At 35.5% G+C, this 19,739-nt stretch overlaps 3 protein-coding genes across 3 annotated transcripts in view; 1 reads left to right on the plus strand and 2 right to left on the minus strand.

The window, feature by feature from the left end:
- Window positions 1-406: 406 nt before the first annotated feature.
- LOC107723878 (SLAM family member 9-like) lies at window positions 407-7,706 on the minus strand. The gene is made up of 7 exons (XM_016532607.1): window positions 7,608-7,706; window positions 3,166-3,520; window positions 2,696-2,989; window positions 2,497-2,634; window positions 1,606-1,743; window positions 977-1,044; window positions 407-457 (listed from the first exon to the last, which is right to left on the minus strand). Exons 1-7 carry the CDS (start codon window positions 7,704-7,706, stop codon window positions 407-409), a joined length of 1,143 nt encoding a protein of 380 aa, XP_016388093.1.
- A 670-nt stretch (window positions 7,707-8,376) lies between these two features.
- On the minus strand, window positions 8,377-13,268 carry LOC107723879 (uncharacterized). Its single transcript, XM_016532608.1, has 6 exons — window positions 13,220-13,268; window positions 12,481-12,798; window positions 9,783-10,094; window positions 9,551-9,649; window positions 9,376-9,437; window positions 8,377-8,424 (listed from the first exon to the last, which is right to left on the minus strand). Exons 1-6 carry the CDS (start codon window positions 13,266-13,268, stop codon window positions 8,377-8,379), a joined length of 888 nt encoding a protein of 295 aa, XP_016388094.1.
- Window positions 13,269-16,714: 3,446 nt separating this feature from the next.
- Window positions 16,715-19,739, plus strand: part of LOC107723886 (uncharacterized) — a 6,331-nt gene continuing 3,306 nt past the window's right edge. The window contains exon 1 of the mRNA XM_016532615.1: window positions 16,715-16,742. The gene's annotated coding sequence lies outside the window, so the exon portion shown is untranslated. The remainder of the gene's footprint in view (window positions 16,743-19,739) is intronic.

Raw genomic sequence — 19,739 nt, forward strand, 5'->3', positions numbered from 1 at the left:
TGAAAAAAACACCCTTCAACCACACGCTACTGACACAGGCACATCTTTCACATATCAGTCACACGCTCACAAACTGAAATCAACCACAAACGTCCAGCAGTAGATGCTAATTCAGAAGCTGTTTATCCACTCATCAAATCAACCCACATTTATGTACAGAGGTAAATAAATAATAAAATAGACAACACCTTTTGATGAGGCATCTGTGTTTGTATTTACACGTATGGTATGGTCATTTCATGCCAACTTTTAAGTCAAACATTGAAAACGTTCCAATATGGGCCATACAATATAGATAATTCTTAGGAGGCCATTTCATTATTCCATCTTTAAGCTCGTCAAACCCCTCAGAATCCTATGATTTCCTCTTGACTGAACCTGGTATTTAGAAAAGGTTAAAGTTGGGTCATCTCATGGTGATAGTTCCATACTCTACGTGATCCTCCTGTTTAACTTTCTGTAAGAAATGTATAACAAATTTAAAAATAACATGTGGCAAGTTCATTCTGAACATCACTGAAATTCAATGTGATTAGCATTTTTATTTAGGAAAAAAATTCCCTCTTTATTCCCTCTTTACTGTCAAATTAACATGAAGCAGCTTTGGTGTTTGGTGAACAACACACAATTTATTCTGAATCTGCCTTATAGGTTTCATTTAGAATTCAAAGTTTGAAATCAAGTGGCCTTGCGTGGCTTTAGACTATTTTACAAGGAAAAGCAGTGATGTCAAAAACTGACTTTAGTAGCATCAGTGGCTCATGTTGAGCAGTTGAAATATAAACAAATGTCCTATAAACAACATGAGTATTATGGGATATTTGTCATTGTTTCAATGTTCTTATGGCCATTATAAATATGTGATATTGTACTGTTGTGTAATGTGATGAATGTGATAAGTCATTATACAGACAAAACATAAGCGCACACAGATCTGATGTGCTGAAATGATACAGAGAGATATAAATTATCTTACCAATTTATATGTGTTTCTTTTGTAGAACGTTGGCTCAGCATAAGTGATCTGTTCTTCAGGAGTCTCAACTGTGTGAACAATAAAATATTTGTTAAAACAACAAACTCAATATTTACTCAATCTGTTTCTTTACAACATATGATTTATCATTAAGACTATCAAAGTTAAAGCATTAATACAGCATTAGCAAATTTAATTTGATGCTATAAGTGTTCACACACACACACACACACACACACACACACACACACATTTAATGTTTACCATTAAATTTAGATTGACAATCTTTACACATAATTTATAAATCAAACCGAGACAGAATGCTAGAGTAATTTGGATTCTTTGTATGGTCAAATTTAAACATCACTGAAGCTCAACATGTTCAACAAGTCATCGTTCATAGAGATTTTAAATATGGACATGTAATCTGATTTGGTGTTTGACAATTTCTGTAGATTACACTCATAACTACACATTATTATTATTAGTTTTTTTTTTTCATTAAATAAACTTGAGGGCATTAACTACAGAAATTATCAAAATGAATTAATGATAATTAGGGCTATCGACTGGTAAAATATTTAGAGTACATTTTCAAAGTAGTATTTATTGGTTAAAATGTATCTTGCCTTCTTGATCAGTTTTGCTGTGTTTCCTGCAGATGCAGAAGATCCCGACTGCAGCTACAATCAACAGAGATCCAGCAGCAGCAGAGATCAGCACTATCAGAGGTATGGAACCTTCTGGAGGACCTGAAGGAATATGTGCTGTGATGATGAAGAGAAACATTAATGTAAACAATAAACACACATATCAGTGCTGCCATACCTGAACATGTGTGACAGAGTTGACTGATGTCCAGATGTGTGGTCTGGTTGCTGATGGGATTGTTGAGCACACAGCTGTACAGCATACGTGATCTGTTCTTCAGGAGTCTCAACTGTGTGAACAATAAAAGATTTGTTAAAACAACAAACTCAATATTTACTCAATCTGTTTCTTTACAACATATGATTTATCATTAAGACTATCAAAGTTAAAGCATTAATACAGCATTAGCAAATTTAATTTGATGCTATAAGTGTTCACACACACACACACACACACACACACACACACACACATTTAATGTTTACCATTAAATTTAGATTGACAATCTTTACACATAATTTATAAATCAAACCGAGACAGAATGCTAGAGTAATTTGGATTCTTTGTATGGTCAAATTTAAACATCATTGAAGCTCAACATGTTCAACAAGTCATCGTTCATAGAGATTTTAAATATGGACATGTAATCTGATTTGGTGTTTGACAATTTCTGTAGATTACACTCATAACTACACATTATTATTATTAGTTTTTTTTTTCATTAAATAAACTTGAAGGCATTAACTACAGAAATTATCAAAATGAATTAATGATAATGAGGGCTATCAACTGACTAAAATATTTAGAGTACATTTTCAACAAATTATTTATTGGTTAAAATGTATTTATTTAATTTATTTAACACTTGCCTTCTTGATCAGTTTTTCTTTGTTTCCTGCAGATGCAGAAGATCCCGACTGCAGCTACAATCAACAGAGATCCAGCAGCAGCAGAGATCAGCACTATCAGAGGTATGGAACCTTCTGGAGGGAGTGAAGGAATATGTGCTGTGATGATGAAGAGAAACATTAATGTAAACAATAAACACACATATCAGTGCTGCCATACCTGCACATGTGTGACAGAGTTGACTGATGTCCAGATGTGTGGTCTGGTTGCTGATGGGATTGTTGAGCACACAGCTGTAGGTGTTGTTATCCTGATATTCCACCTCCAGAGGTAGAGAGAGACTGATGCTGAGATCAGACACACTGATGCTGGACAATAAACTGTTTCCTTTGTACCAGGAGAGAGTCACATGACCCACATTCACCACTGAACACACCAGTGAACAATATGATGATGATGATGACGAAGAGCATTGTGAAGAGTTACTGATGATGATAGGAACAGACAGACGAGCTGAAAACATGAGAACATAATGATAAATATGAATAAATTACACAAAAGTCTTTTTGGTTCAATGGGTTGAGTACTTAGTGTGCTGACGAGCATTGAGTTTGTCTGTATGAAAATTTCCTTATGTGAATAATTAATAAAATAAAATATGTGATGGAGAGAAAATGATCTCTACTCACCATAAACGGAAACACTGAATGTCTTTGATGACAGTTTCACTGCAATTATCTCTAATTTATAGAGTCCAGCATGTTCAGTTGTGATGTTTGTGATGGTCAGAGATCCAGTTTTATTGTTCAGCTTCAGTCTGTCTCTGAATCTCCCATCATTATATGTGAAGAAATTTCCAGAGGCTCTATTTATTTGAGCAATCAGAGAGTTTTCAGCTCCAAAATTCCACATTATTACATCATCTTCATGTATTTCAGTAACATCAGTGTGTAGAGTAACAGAATCTCCCTCCGTCACTGACTGGGTTTCATTTGTCTCGGCGTGAAACACACCTGCAGAAACAAACAAGAACAGATGTGTTAACTGTTGGTTTACAAAGCAAGAAATCAATTTGTAACATTTAAAAAGTGAAATAAATAACAGCAGCAGAGCGCAACATAAAACAGAAGGTGACATTTTAACACACGGATGTGTGGATCAAATTTTATCTTTAATGTATTTTAAAATGATCTATTGTAGAGCAAAATAAATGTGTGAAAGTAGCTTGCTACTTTCAAGCTACTTTCACACATTTATTTTGCTCTACAAGTTGAAATATCCAAGATATAATTTATATTTTTATACCAGAATTTTTATTTAATTTTCGTTTGTTAACAATTGCTGCAAAAGTATGTAAAAAAAAATTGATGGTGAGGATTTGCATTTGTAATAATTGAAATTAAGATTTCTAAAACAACAGGAAAGAAAACACAGTAGATTAAAATAATTTAGAGATTATTACTCTGAAAGGTAAATAAATGGCACCATAAAAATGCTCGTGTAACTTACCGATCAGATGACAGCAACACAAACAGAACAAAATAAGCATGTGAATCATTTTTAGTTGCTCAGTGAAAACTCTAATCTAAGACTCTCCGCGGATAACACTCTCGCTGTTTTGAAGCACTCGCAATGCCACACGCTGGTAACGCCTGCTGACAAAAATGAAGTTGCAACTAAAACTCAGGCCAAAATATGCATACAACAGCTTTTATTACCTATATATTGCAAATGTTTTATTGAAAGTAGGCTAATATATCAAATGCAGTAAACAACTCATCAAATACCATAGCTACAGTGTAGAATAGCCTATGTGTCCTTTTATTAATTTGCTTTGTAATTCATGTAGGGCTCGTCTAAACAGACCAAGATTGTATTAACTACACCTCTTCTTTTAATCACACAAATTAAAATACCTACAAATGTATTGAACTGATTCGAGATCAGGTACATAATAGAAACTGGTTCAGAGGCTGTTGGGGAGCGAGTTCAGTGATTCGTGGGTTCACAGAGATCAACGCCCCCAGCGGCGAACCATGAAATTTCGCAACTTTTCGAAACCGTTATGACGAAGCCTCGTTTACTGAAATCACGTGACTGTGGCAGATTGCTATGCACTCCGAAATAAATGATTCGCAAAGGTTTTATGAAGCAGTCATTTGAAAGCACCCATCTTCATTAACTACCAGTCTTAACTGTATAGAGAGAGAGAGAAAAAAAGATGCAATGAATGTGAATGTGACACCGTTTCTATACGGACGCGACAAAGCGGCCGTTGAACATTAATTTGTCCTTTTCTTCAGAAGTAGCGCGAGTGCTTGAAATAGAAAATGCATAAAATTAGTCAGCTTTCGTGTGCACTGTTACATGAGATGTATTGGTATGGATTTCATAGTGTGCACGTGTATTCACGTCTTCAAAACCCCACCAGATGGCGCCATTTATCAGTTATATTAAAATGAAGTTGCAACTAAAACTCAGGCCAAAATATGCATACAACAGCTTTTATTACCAATATATTGCAAATGTTTTATTGAAAGTAGGCTAATATATCAAATGCAGTAAACAACTCATCAAATACCATAGGTACAGTGTAGAATAGCCTATGTGTCCTTTTATTAATTTGCTTTGTAATTCATGTAGGGCTCGTCTAAACAGGCCAAGATTGTATTAACTACACCTCTTCTTTTAATCACACAAATTAAAATACCTACAAACGTATTGAACTGATTCGAGATCAGGTACATAATAGAAACTGGTTCAGAGGCTGTTGGGGAGCGAGTTCAGTGATTCGTGGGTTCACAGAGATCAACGCCCCCAGCGGCGAACCATGAAATTTCGCAACTTTTCGAAACTGTTATGACGAAGCCTCGTTTACTGAAATCACGTGACTGTGGCAGATTGCTATGCACTCCGAAATAAATGATTCGCAAAGGTTTTATGAAGCAGTCATTTGAAAGCACCCATCTTCATTAACTGCCAGTCTTAATTGTATGGAGAAAAACAAAAACAAAAGATGCAATGAATGTAATTGTGACACCGTTTCTATACGTAGCATAGAATAAGCAGCGCGAGTGCTTGAAATAGAAAATGCATAAAATTAGTCAGCTTTCGTGCGGACTGTTACATAAGATGTATTGGTATGGATTTCATAGTGTGCACGTGTATTCACGTCTTCAAAACCCCACCAGATGGCGCCATTTATCAGTTATATTAATATCATACAACTGAGGCCCAAAGTAGAACGGTGTAAATCTAAGTCAACGATATCAGTAAAGTGTAAAACTGATTATCAGTCAGTCTTTTACTAATAATAACCGCCTGTCTTTATCATTAAATATCCAGGGCTGATTTCAGGTGGCATGTGTTGCTGTTCTGCTGGTGACTGTAACTGATGTGATTTACTATCACCACCATCATACTCTACAAAATAAAGAAATAAATAAATAAAAAGAAGAAGAAAAAACAGCACGACAGAATGAAAAGTATTACAAACTGCAGATTTAATAAAATAGAAATATAACATTTTAGTTGGTGAAAGGAACCTTTAAAAGATAAATACATGCATTTTATTATAATTAACTGTAAGCTATGTATAACTCGTTTTTTTTTTAATATAATGTGAACCACTTTGGATAAAAGCGTCTGCCAAAGAAATAAAATGTAAATGAAAATATGTTATTTACTTTTTAGAGTCAAACAGTAAGACTAAAAATGAAAACATATTTTTTTTGTACATAAAAAAATTAAAAAATAATAAAAATCAAAGTATTTTTTGTATATGACAGTATTATTTGAATCTTAGGGTAGTAATCATCTATGGAATGCTTGGAACTCCGTGATTTTTTTTTTTTTTTTTTAAATCTGATCATTTAAGAACAGTCACTAGAAAGTGTAGTTCATTCACTAGAATGAATCAGACTTTCCAAAGCTGTGAAAGAGAGAGAGGTAGCCTACATTTAGGACAAACCGATCGTCTAGAAATTCACTTCTTTGATGTTGTGAAGTTTTGTTTTCTTCAACTGAAAGATCCTCCAGAAGCTGTTGGTTTGTGTTTCAGGTGTTTCAGCTGCTGAACTGAATCAAATGTTGACAAAACCAGTGACTGAGGGAGGATCTGTCACTTTAGATAAGGGTTTAATAATAATAACAACAACAAAAATAATTTCATGACTTATTTTTCAGAATCAGAATCAGAATCAGAATTAGCTTTATTCGCCAGGTGTGCAAACACACAAGGAATTTGTTGTGGTTTTTTAAGGTGCTCCTGGTACATTCATACATGCATACATACATACATACATACATACACATCTGACATGAGACTCCAGGGATCTGTTGAAGATCAATGTGAAGATGGATGATAGCTGGACAGCACAGGCTTTGAGGCAGGCTGGAGAGACACCGTCTGGGCCTTTGGCTTTCCTTATCTTCTGCTTTCTGAAGACTTTGCATACATCCTCTTCACAGATCTTGAGTGCAGGATGAGAAACAGTAGGGGGGGATGGTGAGGGAGGGTGTTGATGGCTGTGCTGTGAAACGGTCAGAGTGGGTGTGGGGTGTCAGACCAGGCTTTTGCTTTTCAAACCTGCAGTAGAACTCGTTCAGGTCTTCAGCCAGTTGTTGATTGGCCTCAGTGCTGGGGGATGGGGTCTTGTAGCGGGTGATGGCTTTCAGGCCTTTCCACACTGATGTAGAGTCATTACTTGAAAGCTGTTTTTTTTAGCTTTTCAGAGTAGTTTAACTTTGCCACTCTTATCTCCCTATTCAGTGTGTATTTGGCCTGTTTGTACAAGTCTTTGTCCCCACTCCTGTATTTTTAATGACATTCATATAGTTGAAATTGCTGGAGATGATCAGTGGAAAGATGCTGATGAGAGATTCAGAGACAGACTGAAGCTGGATCATCAGACTGGATCTCTGACCATCATTAACACCAGAACCACAGACTCTGGAGATTATAAACATGCTGTTATTTTATTTTACTAAGTAACAAAGTGAAAGTCGGGTAAAAATGCCACAGACACACATTGAAGGAGGAGCAGGAGCCATATAGACACCAGAGATGTGTTTCTTAAAAGCATCGTGAGATAAGTTGATCGTAGAGACCGTTCGTGGCAACAGATCTTACGATGTAGCCTAGGCTTACGATGGTTTTGGGAAACGCAGCCCAGAAGATCAGACTTGAGGTGCGACCTTGCTGCGATTTTGTTTTAGCTGCTGTTCCCATTTATCCACCAGATGGCGCCATTTTCCCGTTTAAATCAAAGTAGAAAGAGGTAAATATCAGTCAAAGATACCAATAAAATGATTATGAGTCAATCTATTGGTAATAATGACCGTCTGTCTTTATCATTCAATATCCACAGTCATACAACTCAAGCACAACATGATGACAAGAGAGAAAAATACATGTAGGCCTATCTTATTGTAATTATCTGTAAACTGTTTTAAACACTGTTCTTCAAACAGGCCTCAGCACAGCAGCCAGGCTCTTTAGTGATTTCTCAAATCTGTGATTTTCTGCTTTGGACACTAGAGAGCAATGATGTGTTTGTGCTACATTTGACAACATATTCAGAACATCATACTGTGTGTGTGTGTGTGTGTGTGTGTGTGTGAGATACAGTAATCACTGTGCAATGCAATTGATATCCATTTCAATTTCCTCAAATGAACATATGAAGAATTTCAATATGTTTCTGGATGCTATGATATTGGGGAACCACAAAATGAGAAAATAAATAAAGAAATAAAAGGCTATACACCACAATAACACCAAAAGATTTAATACAAACAGTGAAAACATAAAAGAGAGACAGCCTACCAGAAAAACACAAAGCACTAGTCAGTGTCCATTACTCAGCTCTAACATCAGTTCAAGTAGATACAGTATTTGATCACCGTTTTTTGGGCACATTTTCATACACAGCCTCCGACTTTGATATCTGCAAGGAAACACAAACTCAGTCAGGAATCTGAAACTAGTAATATAATTTTTCTTCAAATTCTCTGGAGTGGAAATTAACTGCAGATCAAGCCCTCTATGTTGAGCAGAAATTTTTTTTTTTATAATTGACTTAATTGAATATTTCTGAATGTCACGATTATTTCACAATGTACAACTGTATAGCATCAACAAAGAAGCACAAGAAGAGCATCTAGAGGAAACTGATGGATTTGATGTGTGTATTTTAATCTGGACAATATCTATTAGTTAGTGTTGCTTATCTGCGGACGGATCAGTGTTTGCCCCTCTATTGTCACCACTAGCACTTAACTCTGTTGCAATGCTGTCCCTTATCGGTGAAAATCTGTAACTCATTCAAATGAATGACGTCCAATCACTTCACTGATAATCACTATGAAGACAAGTTTCTCATCAAGTCTTTTCAACCACAGCAAACACATAAGTCTCTCATTTTATCTCACGATGGATAAAATCATGTATGACCATAGTGTTTTATCTCATAGTAATGTGTATGACCAAAGTAAAATAATAAATTAATTACTTAAAAAGGGAAAGAAAACTCGTTGTGGTAGGCAGAATGTTGGGGACTGACAATCACCTTATGTTAAAAAGATGCATTGAATGTGAATGGACATGACAGAGGAACTTTCTGTTAATACATTTAAATTCATGCAAATTAACTTTTTTAGGTCTGCATAAATGAAAATAGCCCTGCAAAATGGATTTACTGTATATTAATATTTACAATAAGGTGCAAACAGTAAACGCACTTAATGTAAACTGGTTAAAACATGCTTAAAACTGCTCAAACCCACATCTGTTCACTGACCTTCTGATGCACGTTACACACAAAACTTCTAACAGCTGCTTCAATCACACTAACAGACCGCATCACATCTTCTTGCAACACAGTCATGAATGATTTTACCTTTTTTCGTGTTGTTGGTTTTCTCAACACTGAATCAGTTCTGTCTTCATTCCAGGTCTCAGCTGCATTATAGCATTGAAAAACAACAAAGATTGCGTACTTATATAGTAATATGTATATCTGATTCAAATGAACTGATGGTAGTTAATATTTGTTGCTCAATTGAATTCCTGACCTGTTTTTCTACATTTCCTGCAGATGCAGCACATCATGACTGCAGCTACAATCAATGATCCAGCAGCAGAAATCAACACTATGTAAAATAAGGGTAGGCCTTGATCTGTAATGGACAAAATAATTCTGTCAGTCTGATCTCAAACAAGACTGAGACCTCAGTGATCGTTTTTTTAAAAATGAAAAACAGAGATCAGCTCGGTAAATAATCATTAACATCACTGCTGACTTACCTTGACAGAGTTGACTGATGTCCAGATGTTGAGTCTGGTTAGTGAATGAATTGTTGAGCACACAGATGTAGGTGTTTTTCTCCTGATATTCCACCTCCAGAGGTAGAGAGAGACTGATGCTGAGATCAGACACACTGATGCTGGACAATAAACTGTTTCCTTTGTACCAGGAGAGAGTCACATGACCCACATTCACCACTGAACACACCAATGAACAATTCTGCTGTGATGATGATGATGATGACGATGATGATGATGATGATGAAAGATTTTGAGAAAAATCTCTGCTAATGTTAGGAGTGGGCAGACGAGCTGAAAAATGTGAGAGAATAGACAGAAAATAAATTTGAACAACACTATTTTCGGTGTAGTATGTTCACAGTCAGTGAGTGTTTCTGTGATCTCAAACTATAAAATGATTAAACGTTTCAGTATGTAAATAGCTAAAGGAATATTCAGTACAGCTCAATCTTAAGCATCTGAGGTCTAATGCTTATTAAAACCACAAACATTTATTTTCAGAATATAAAAGCAAAAATGTTTGACATAAACTTACAGTGTCAGTAAATGTGTCCTATCCATAAATGTGAAATGCTCAAAGTTTTAATAGTGCATCTGCGATACTTAAACAATTTTCATGCTATCATGATTTTAGTCTGAAAAATCACTTAACTAACCTACTTAACTAACCTTTTCTGTGTAAAGTCAAGTTGACCATAAAATACTAAAACGACTGTAAAAATGCTTTAAAGGGGACATTGGATGCCCATTTTCCACAAGTTGGTATGATTCTTTAGGGTCTTCATGAAATGTCTGTAACATACTTTGGTTAAAAACCACCCTGTTTAAAACAGCTCTGTTCACAGCAGCCTGTTTTGGTGCATGTCTCTTTAAATCAGGGGTGTCAAACTCAGTTCCTGGAGGGCCGGAGCCCTGCACAGTTTAGCTCCAACCCTAATTAAACACACCTGATCCAGATAATTAAGTCCTTCAGGCTTATTTAAAAACGACATGGTACTTGTGTTGGAGCAGGGTTGGAACAAAACTCTGCAGGGCTGCGGCCCTCCAGGAACTGAGTTTGACACCCCTGCTTTAAATGATAACTAGCTACTGTTTGCCCCACCCCTCTCTACTGTGGCCTGTGTTGACCAGTCTATGGGCGAATTCCAAAAGGAAGTGAGTATGCCTATGCCCTACTCCCTTCGAATTGTGTTCTTTGAAGGGTGTAGGGCATTACTGTCTTGTTTAAGCATATGGAACTCCCTTGGCCAAGGGAATGACTGACCAAATGTTACCTTGACAACTCTGCGCGTGCGTACAGCATTCAGCGCTCCATCAGCTGTTGCAAATAAATATTTCTTATTATTTTTATTTTATTCAAATATTATCTAATTGTGTCTTATTACTATTAAACTTTTTTAAGCTAAACTTGCTTAAACCTGCTTTAACTACCATCTTAATTCATATTTATATCACTGACGAAAAATGTTTTGTATTACATTAAAATAAAGACAGTTTTAATTAGCCTATTCTACTTACGTTTGTATGTGAAGTCGAAATCAACTACAACTTTGCTTTAAAAGCAAGATCTCCTAACCGAAGATCACATGATCACAAACGGAAATCACTTCCGTGAAGTGACCATCGTATGTTCTCTTTGCTAACGGACTTCTGGAAGGGCCCTTTGTGAAGGGATTCAGTTGTTCACTTTCGTTTGGTACGTCCCTACAAATGGCGTCTCATTCCTGAAGTGTCCATCAAGGGCGCAAAAAAGCCATTTGGAATTTGCCCTATGGTGTTGAAACAAGACAAGTGAACAGATTCTGTATATGGCTCTGAGGAGTTCTTATTTAAATAGCTAGCTATCTACATAGAAACCGGCTGCAAATTGAAACATCTCTCTGAATGACAGTGTTTCAGACTCAGACAGCCCATAACGAACTGGCTGTGTGCTTTCTTTTCAGCTTTTCTGCTAAATTTAAAAAAAAAGTAGCCTAACAAAGTGAAAATTTCATTTGATGTGTGTTTAATTAAAAAAAAAGTTTCTTTAAAACAATTTAAACATTTTGACAGTTTTAACAGAAGAATTAATTTTAATGAAATGTTTGAATTAAATCCGCTTGTTAAGTCTGACATCATGTGTCATTGCTTCTGGGTCAAAAACCTCTGTCAGATGCCACAAATGGTGCTAATATGCACTCACAATGTAATGTAATGCCATGGCCTACTATTTAAAATCATTATCGTAACCTTTGTCTCCATACCAAAATTCCAGATGACCAGACAGTGACTCATCTTTTGTAAATCGTTAAAATATTCAGGTCTGGGACACTGTGAGAATGCTTAACTTAAATGTGTGATATGAATAAATAGTGCTCATAAACGGCTGTTGAGATAGTATTTTCAAGTGAAACAAGTAGAGACTTAGACCTGGAAACAGTATTTTTTGCATCACAACTTTACAAGCGGACTACATGTAACCTTCACAGTGTCAGCTTTTTAATAATTAAAAAGTTGACCCTGTTAACTACCATGTAAGTGCCTCGCCATAATCTTGAATTTTTTTTTTAAGAAAACAAGGGACATCTCAATTATTTTTGTAATCAACCTTATGCCACAAGTGCTGTCAAATAAGCAAGAATTATATTAAACCCAATATATATATATTTTTTTTAATAAAACAAGATTATCTACTCACCATAGACGGAAACACTGAATGTTTTTGATGACAACTTATCTCCACTTATCTGTAGTTTATAGTGTCCAGCATGTTCAATTATGACGTCTGTGATGGTCAGAGATCCAGTCTGATTGTCCAGCTTCAGTCTGTTTCTGAATCTCCCATCAAGAACATCAAATGTGGAGAAGATTTGGTCCTCTCTACTGATTTCAGCTATGAGAGAGTCTTCAGCTCCAAATTTCCACAGGACGTCATCGTCTTCATGTATTTCAGTAACATCAGAGTTTAGAGTGACAGAATCTCCCTCCATTACTGACACTGACTCACCAAACACACCTGAGGAACAAACTAGAACAGATTTCACACGTTTGTTGGTTTACAAAGCCTGAAGTCAGTTCTTGTTTCTAAATGTGAACTGAGGAATGTCTCAAATGGCAACAGAAAAGCAAAAGGAAACGCATTGGCAACAGATTAAAGATTGTTGTGTAAACTAATAATTCAGTCTTTAAGGTGTTATCTGCCTGTAACTTCACATTTATTTTGCAGCCGAGTGAAATGAGTGAAAGTAATTCTGGATATTTCCAGAAGTTTCACTTTAAATCAGGATCACTGAGAGGCAGACCTGAATCTAGAGTAGGCCTCACAATATTATCTGTTTTATTTGATTAATCTAGGTAGAAAAGTCAAATGCAAATCCTCTAACTATCAGGTTTATTACCCTGAAACTGAAAGAAATTAAATTGCTTTTGTAACTTACCAATCAGACGCCACCAGTACAAGCAGAGCAAAACAAGCATGTGAAACATCTTCCTCAGTAGTTCAGGGTCTGATGTAATGAGACCATCTGCTGAAAAAAACTCAAGCTGTTCGTCTGCTTTATGAATCCTCCCACAGCAGAGTTTGACCCACCTAATGTACACGCACACACTCTGCATATGCTGTATAGTCTATAGTTACATATAAATCTTGCTCTTATTAAGACTTCTAACATTCTTAATTTTTATAATTTAACATTGATGCTTTTAAAAGGAACCGTATCTGTAACAGTAGAAGAGTAGAATATTGTGTGATTATTGGAATAGTCAATCTAAATTTAATGGTAAATAAACTTATGGATTTTAAAATAATTTTATAATCATTCAATTGATGTGAGTTGCAAAACAAAATTAAAAACTGTGTATCATCTCACATTGTTAGTCTTACTGCTGTGTGTGACACGAGCAGATCATCATCTGAGTCAAACTGAAACCTGCTGTGGTCTGATTTCTACAGAAACGCCATTTGATCTCTCTGTGGACACATAGTTTTATAGCTGAGAATGACCATTTGTTTCATGTTTGTGTTTAGTTTGAAGGTGAGGGGCTTCTTCCTGTCATTATGTTATGAACCACAGAGTCCTTCCTGTCTAGATAAAACTGCTTTACAAATAAATTACTTAATCAATCCATCAAAACTGATGTATGAAACACAGTTGAAGATGATTCACAGGTCGGAGGTGTTTTATACTTCTATAACTGTGTTATACTTTTAACTGGGTCAGATCTGTTTTGTGGTCTGCATCATGACCACACCTGAACATCTGATGCATAAAGCACACAAAACGGGAAACACTTCAGGAGTTTCACAGTCGTCATCCGATTTGTTGAATTTTACAGGATTTCCAGGAGAAATGTGTCGTGTTCTTTAATGCTCTGCCTGACAAACAAAGCCATTGTGATGCCAAACTACCTCATGGAAGAAGAAAGCCGTCATGTTTACAACTGTGAAAATGAGCACTTATCAAGATCCACTAAACACTGGATTTTCAAAAGTATGTTAAGTTCATGGTATAGACTCTACGCTATAGTTTCAGTAAACTTGCACACCATTTTGAGCTGTGCGCTAGGACATGTGCATTGGCTAATCTAGCCTAAAAAATAAGCTATTTTATGCTATTTGAGCATGAGGAACAGCATTTATGAGACAGTTGTTGTCAAATTTCATTGGTGATTTCAAATATGAAATGTAATCGTAAGCTTGGTAAACAGTTTTGGAGAATCTGATGTTTCCTCATTCAAAGAGATAGGAGCTGCACTTGCATGCCCAAGAGGCCTTTCAAAGATGGCTGCCAAGTGAAATGACTTGCCTTAAAGGGACTTTGGTTTAGTTCTCATCCAATAGTGTCTGTGCAATCAAGTAATATTGCCAAATAACACACAATTATTAAGTGCCCCCAACTAAGCAAGGCAGGATGGATCCGTGCTTCTGTGTTTTTTTACACCAAATTCTGACCATACCATCTGAATGTCACAACAGAAATTGAGACTCTCAGACAAGGCAACCTTTTTTCCAGTCTTCTAATGTCCAATTTTGGTGCGCCTGTGCAGATTGTAACCTTAGTTTCTGTTCTTAACTGACATGAGTGGCAGTATGGTCGTCTTCTGCTGTAGCTCGTCTGCTTCAAGGTTAAACGTGTTGAACATTCAGAGATGCTCTTCTGCATATCTCAGTTGTAACGAGTGGCTCTTTGATTAGATATTTGCTTTACTGAGCAGCAGAATAAGAGCACCTAATAAAGTGGCAGGTGAGTGTAGTAAGTGCAGTGTATAGTATGTCATTTGGGACATAACTCAGTCAGGTTTTGTTCAATCTGTTCTGCTTATTCTGTGGTTATTATAGCACTTTTTTGATTAATTAAATGCAATTTTATTTACATTTAATTAACTATATATTTATTACCCCAGGGCTGTTGAGTTAGAGAAAACCCCTTATGAAGCCCTGACTGGAAAAGTTCAACAACAGCGCCATCTGCTGCAGTGACTCCGCTGTGGAGTCCCATAATTGAAATAAGGTGAAATAAGGTCCCTTCCTTCCCGGATAAGCGCAGACGGACAAGTTCGACAGTTCTGCGCAGTTCTGTCTCAATAATATTCCCGCGAAACGCGGACGGTGTTCTGAAATACATAATATTCGCATTTCCGAGATAGCCTATTTGGTGTCACTGGGCGGAGTAAACATTAATATTCATGAGTTTTCTGTTTCGTGTTAAAGCGACTCTGAAAATATTAGTGCGTTTTCACCGGATCCCAAAGACTTTTCAACAAGGTATTATGTTTCAGCTTCGAACTCAGTGAATATAATCGTTCGTTTGTGCACAAAATGTTATAATTTGTTTCCTGTGTTATGTTTATTCAATGAGCAGCCACTGATTCGCCAGAGGTATTGTTATGTTATTGTTATATGGAATATGATGACTAAAGTATATGGGAAATAACTAGAACCAGAAGATGGTAGTAATACACCGTTAAGGATGCAAGCTGCCGTTAAACCCCAAAGAAGAAGAAGATAAGCAGAATGACTCCGACTGTAATTTGCTCAGATTCTTCATCAGCTCTTAAAAGTATATTGTCGACAAAAACTGATAGAGAAGAGCTGCTAGTAGAAATGTATACATTACTGTACAGACTGAAAATAGAGGGTATAATCGTATACTTTTGTTGGGTACCGGCACATATTGGGATAGTAGGGAATGAAACAGCGGATAAGTTAGCAAAAGAAGCTTTAAAGAAAAACTTGGTGGATGTTAAGGTACCTCTGGGAAGGAATGAGATAAAATCAGTAATTAATAGGGAAATAATAAGAATATGGCAACAAAGATGGGAAAATAGCAGCACAGGTAGGTGGTATTATAATATTGTAAAATCAGTAGGGAAAAAAGAACAGTTTTATGGAAGACACCGAAAGGAAGAAGTAATGATTTCTAGATTAAGGATGGGTCACACAGGACTAAATTCAACACTTGCATTAATGGGGAAGCATGAAAATGGTATGTGTGATGAATGTGGTGTTTTTGAAACAGTAGAGCATGTGCTCTTTAAATGTAGTAAATATGAAGATCAGCGTAACAGTCTTTTTAGCAATATAAGGAACAGGCCAGTGAGTGTCGTGGACCTTCTGGGAAAGGGTTTGAGTGAAAGTCAGATGTTTAAGGTGGTTTTAACATTTTTAGAGCTCACAGGATTTAGTGTTTGAGGATGAGGATCATGATGCTTCTGCCCATCTCGGAGGTTGAGGAGCCCAGTGTGGAAGCTGGAGGAGCTGAACACGCAGCGCCAGCTGAAGCTTGATCCTCTGGGGTGGGTGGGGCATTACAATTTTTTTATTTTTTATTGATAGCAATACAGATTTATCACCAATGTGCGCAAGATATACAGTAGGTGGCGGTAATACTCCTAAGGAGTGAACGGCCATTGAACAAGAAGAAGAAGAAGAAGAAGATAAGCAGAATGGCGCCAAAACAAGTAAGGTAAATGAAACTGAATCTGCTGCCATATTTTCGTTGTAAAAATGAAGCTTCGATTTATTTTGATCTCAGTGTTCTTGTTTTTATTCGTACATGGTAAGATATTCTGTTACGATCTCTTTTCTAGTCAACCATTACTACGAACGACGAACGGTACGAAATTATTTCGTAGGAGCTTTTATCCGCATGGATAGTTTCTCACGCGTGCTCACGGCTGTAAGAGCCACTGCATCATTCAGTAAATGTTGAAATCTTTTAAATCAGTAACGTATATAAACTGATAATTTGAGTCGAATTGAATAAAAGCTTATGCCAAATTTATTTTGTGAATGAACTTCAAACAAAAAGTAGTATTTTTTGTTATTGTATCAGAATCAGAATCAGAAGAGCTTTATTACCAAGTATGTTTACACACAAGGAATTTGACTTGACGACAGGAGCTTCCAGTGCAGAAGAAAGTACAAACATAGTGCAGACATACATAGGAATAACACAGTAGGGATGCAATATAACACTAATGTAATAAAAATAAAATTAAAAAAAATTTAATAATGTACTATATACAGAAATAGAAGTATAGGAAAAAATGTAATTGTTTAGATAAATGTACATATATGTTTATTAGTGTGCAGATATGTTATTTACAAAGTGTGCAGTTTAATATAAATATAACTGTTAGTTGTGATGGGTGATGTATAATTATGAAAGATTAATTGTTCAGGCTGAATATAGCCTGTGGGGAAAAAGTAATACTACTTCGAAAACAGTATACCCACTGTTTTCGAAGTAGTATTTAAAATAAACTTAAAATAGTATTTAAAATAAAAGAAAACATTAGGTTGCATAAATGTACAATTATTTGTTCACGGAAAACAGCTATGAGTCAGGATGTGGGTTATATGATGTTCATTAAGTTGTTGAAGATCATTCATGAGACTCATGTAGGGTAGAGTGAAAAACTACTATTTTCCCCAAAATAACCACAAGATAAAGTCAAGATATAATTTTTTTTTATTGCAACTATAGTCTACGTTGACAAGATTGATGTCAAAAATTTCACCATGAAGCTTACACTGGTGATATACCTGAGAGAAAACGGATTTCACAGTAAATTATCTAATTTTTGAAAATTTAATTTTTGTTTATATGAAAACTATGGATATTTGTCATACTTGGTTTATAATTGATGTCATTGTCACTAAAACTATGATAACTTTTCTGAACACATTTAACTTTTGTTTCACAGAAAGAAATTACACAGTCCTTAAGGGGGTGTGTTCCCCCACTCTACCCTATGTTTGATGAGTGAATGTGTGAATCAATGATGTTGTTCTGCTGTTTGTTTGCATGTGTTACATTATGAATCCAGCCATTTACAAACATTTAGGGCATTACAATTTTTTTATTTTTTATTGATAGCAATACAGATTTATCACCAATGTGCGCAAGATATACAGTAGGTGGCGGTAATACTCCTAAGGAGTGAACGGCCATTGAACAAGAAGAAGAAGAAGAAGAAGATAAGCAGAATGGCGCCAAAACAAGTAAGGTAAATGAAACTGAATCTGCTGCCATATTTTCGTTGTAAAAATGAAGCTTCGATTTATTTTGATCTCAGTGTTCTTGTTTTTATTCGTACATGGTAAGATATTCTGTTACGATCTCTTTTCTAGTCAACCATTACTACGAACGACGAACGGTACGAAATTATTTCGTAGGAGCTTTTATCCGCATGGATAGTTTCTCACGCGTGCTCACGGCTGTAAGAGCCACTGCATCATTCAGTAAATGTTGAAATCTTTTAAATCAGTAACGTATATAAACTGATAATTTGAGTCGAATTGAATAAAAGCTTATGCCAAATTTATTTTGTGAATGAACTTCAAACAAAAAGTAGTATTTTTTGTTATTGTATCAGAATCAGAATCAGAAGAGCTTTATTACCAAGTATGTTTACACACAAGGAATTTGACTTGACGACAGGAGCTTCCAGTGTAGAAGAAAGTACAAACATAGTGCAGACATACATGATAGTGCAGACATACATAGGAATAACACAGTAGGGATGTAATATAAAACTAATATAAAAAATAAAAAAAATTTAATAATGTACTATATACAGAAATAGAAGTATAGGAACATTTTTATTGTTTAGATAAATGTACAGATATGTTTATTAGTGTGCAGATATGTTATTTACAAAGTGTGCAGTTTAATATAAATATAACTGTTAGTTGTGATGGGTGATGTATAATTATGAAAGATTAATTGTTCAGGCTGAATATAGCCTGTGGGGAAAAAGTAATACTACTTCGAAAACAGTATACCCACTGTTTTCGAAGTAGTATTTAAAATAAACTTAAAATAGTATTTAAAATAAAAGAAAACATTAGGTTGCATAAATGTACAATTATTTGTTCACGGAAAACAGCTATGAGTCAGGATGTGGGTTATATGATGTTCATTAAGTTGTTGAAGATCATTCATGAGACTCATGTAGGGTAGAGTGAAAAACTACTATTTTCCCCAAAATAACCACAAGATAAAGTCAAGATATAATTTTTTTTTATTGCAACTATAGTCTACGTTGACAAGATTGATGTCAAAAATTTCACCATGAAGCTTACACTGGTGATATACCTGAGAGAAAACGGATTTCACAGTAAATTATCTAATTTTTGAAAATTTAATTTTTGTTTATATGAAAACTATGGATATTTGTCATACTTGGTTTATAATTGATGTCATTGTCACTAAAACTATGATAACTTTTCTGAACACATTTAACTTTTGTTTCACAGAAAGAAATTACACAGTCCTTAAGGGGGTGTGTTCCCCCACTCTACCCTATGTTTGATGAGTGAATGTGTGAATCAATGATGTTGTTCTGCTGTTTGTTTGCATGTGTTACATTATGAATCCAGCCATTTACAAACAAACATTATATATATATATATATTTATCAGTCTGGCGAGTAAACTAAAAAAATTACTAG

This window comes from Sinocyclocheilus rhinocerous, unplaced genomic scaffold (assembly GCF_001515625.1).
Source record: "Sinocyclocheilus rhinocerous isolate Xijiao unplaced genomic scaffold, SAMN03320098_v1.1 scaffold3077, whole genome shotgun sequence".
Classification (NCBI taxonomy): Eukaryota; Metazoa; Chordata; class Actinopteri; order Cypriniformes; family Cyprinidae; genus Sinocyclocheilus; species Sinocyclocheilus rhinocerous.

Excerpts from the sequence above, each read along its gene's own strand:
- LOC107723878 (XM_016532607.1), bottom strand. The coding sequence starts at position 7,706 with ATGGGAACAGCAGCTAAAACAAAATCGCAGCAAGGTCGCACCTCAAGT. Across the intron at positions 2,990-3,165 it reads ATTCAGTGTTTCCGTTTATG|CTCGTCTGTCTGTTCCTATC; the intron begins GTGAGTAGAGAT and ends TCATGTTTTCAG. Across the intron at positions 1,045-1,605 it reads CAGCAAAACTGATCAAGAAG|TTGAGACTCCTGAAGAACAG; the intron begins GCAAGATACATT and ends TTGTTCACACAG.
- LOC107723879 (XM_016532608.1), bottom strand. The coding sequence starts at position 13,268 with ATGTTTCACATGCTTGTTTTGCTCTGCTTGTACTGGTGGCGTCTGATT. Across the intron at positions 12,799-13,219 it reads GTACTGGTGGCGTCTGATTG|GTGTGTTTGGTGAGTCAGTG; the intron begins GTAAGTTACAAA and ends TTTGTTCCTCAG. Across the intron at positions 9,438-9,550 it reads CAGGAAATGTAGAAAAACAG|CTGAGACCTGGAATGAAGAC; the intron begins GTCAGGAATTCA and ends GCTATAATGCAG.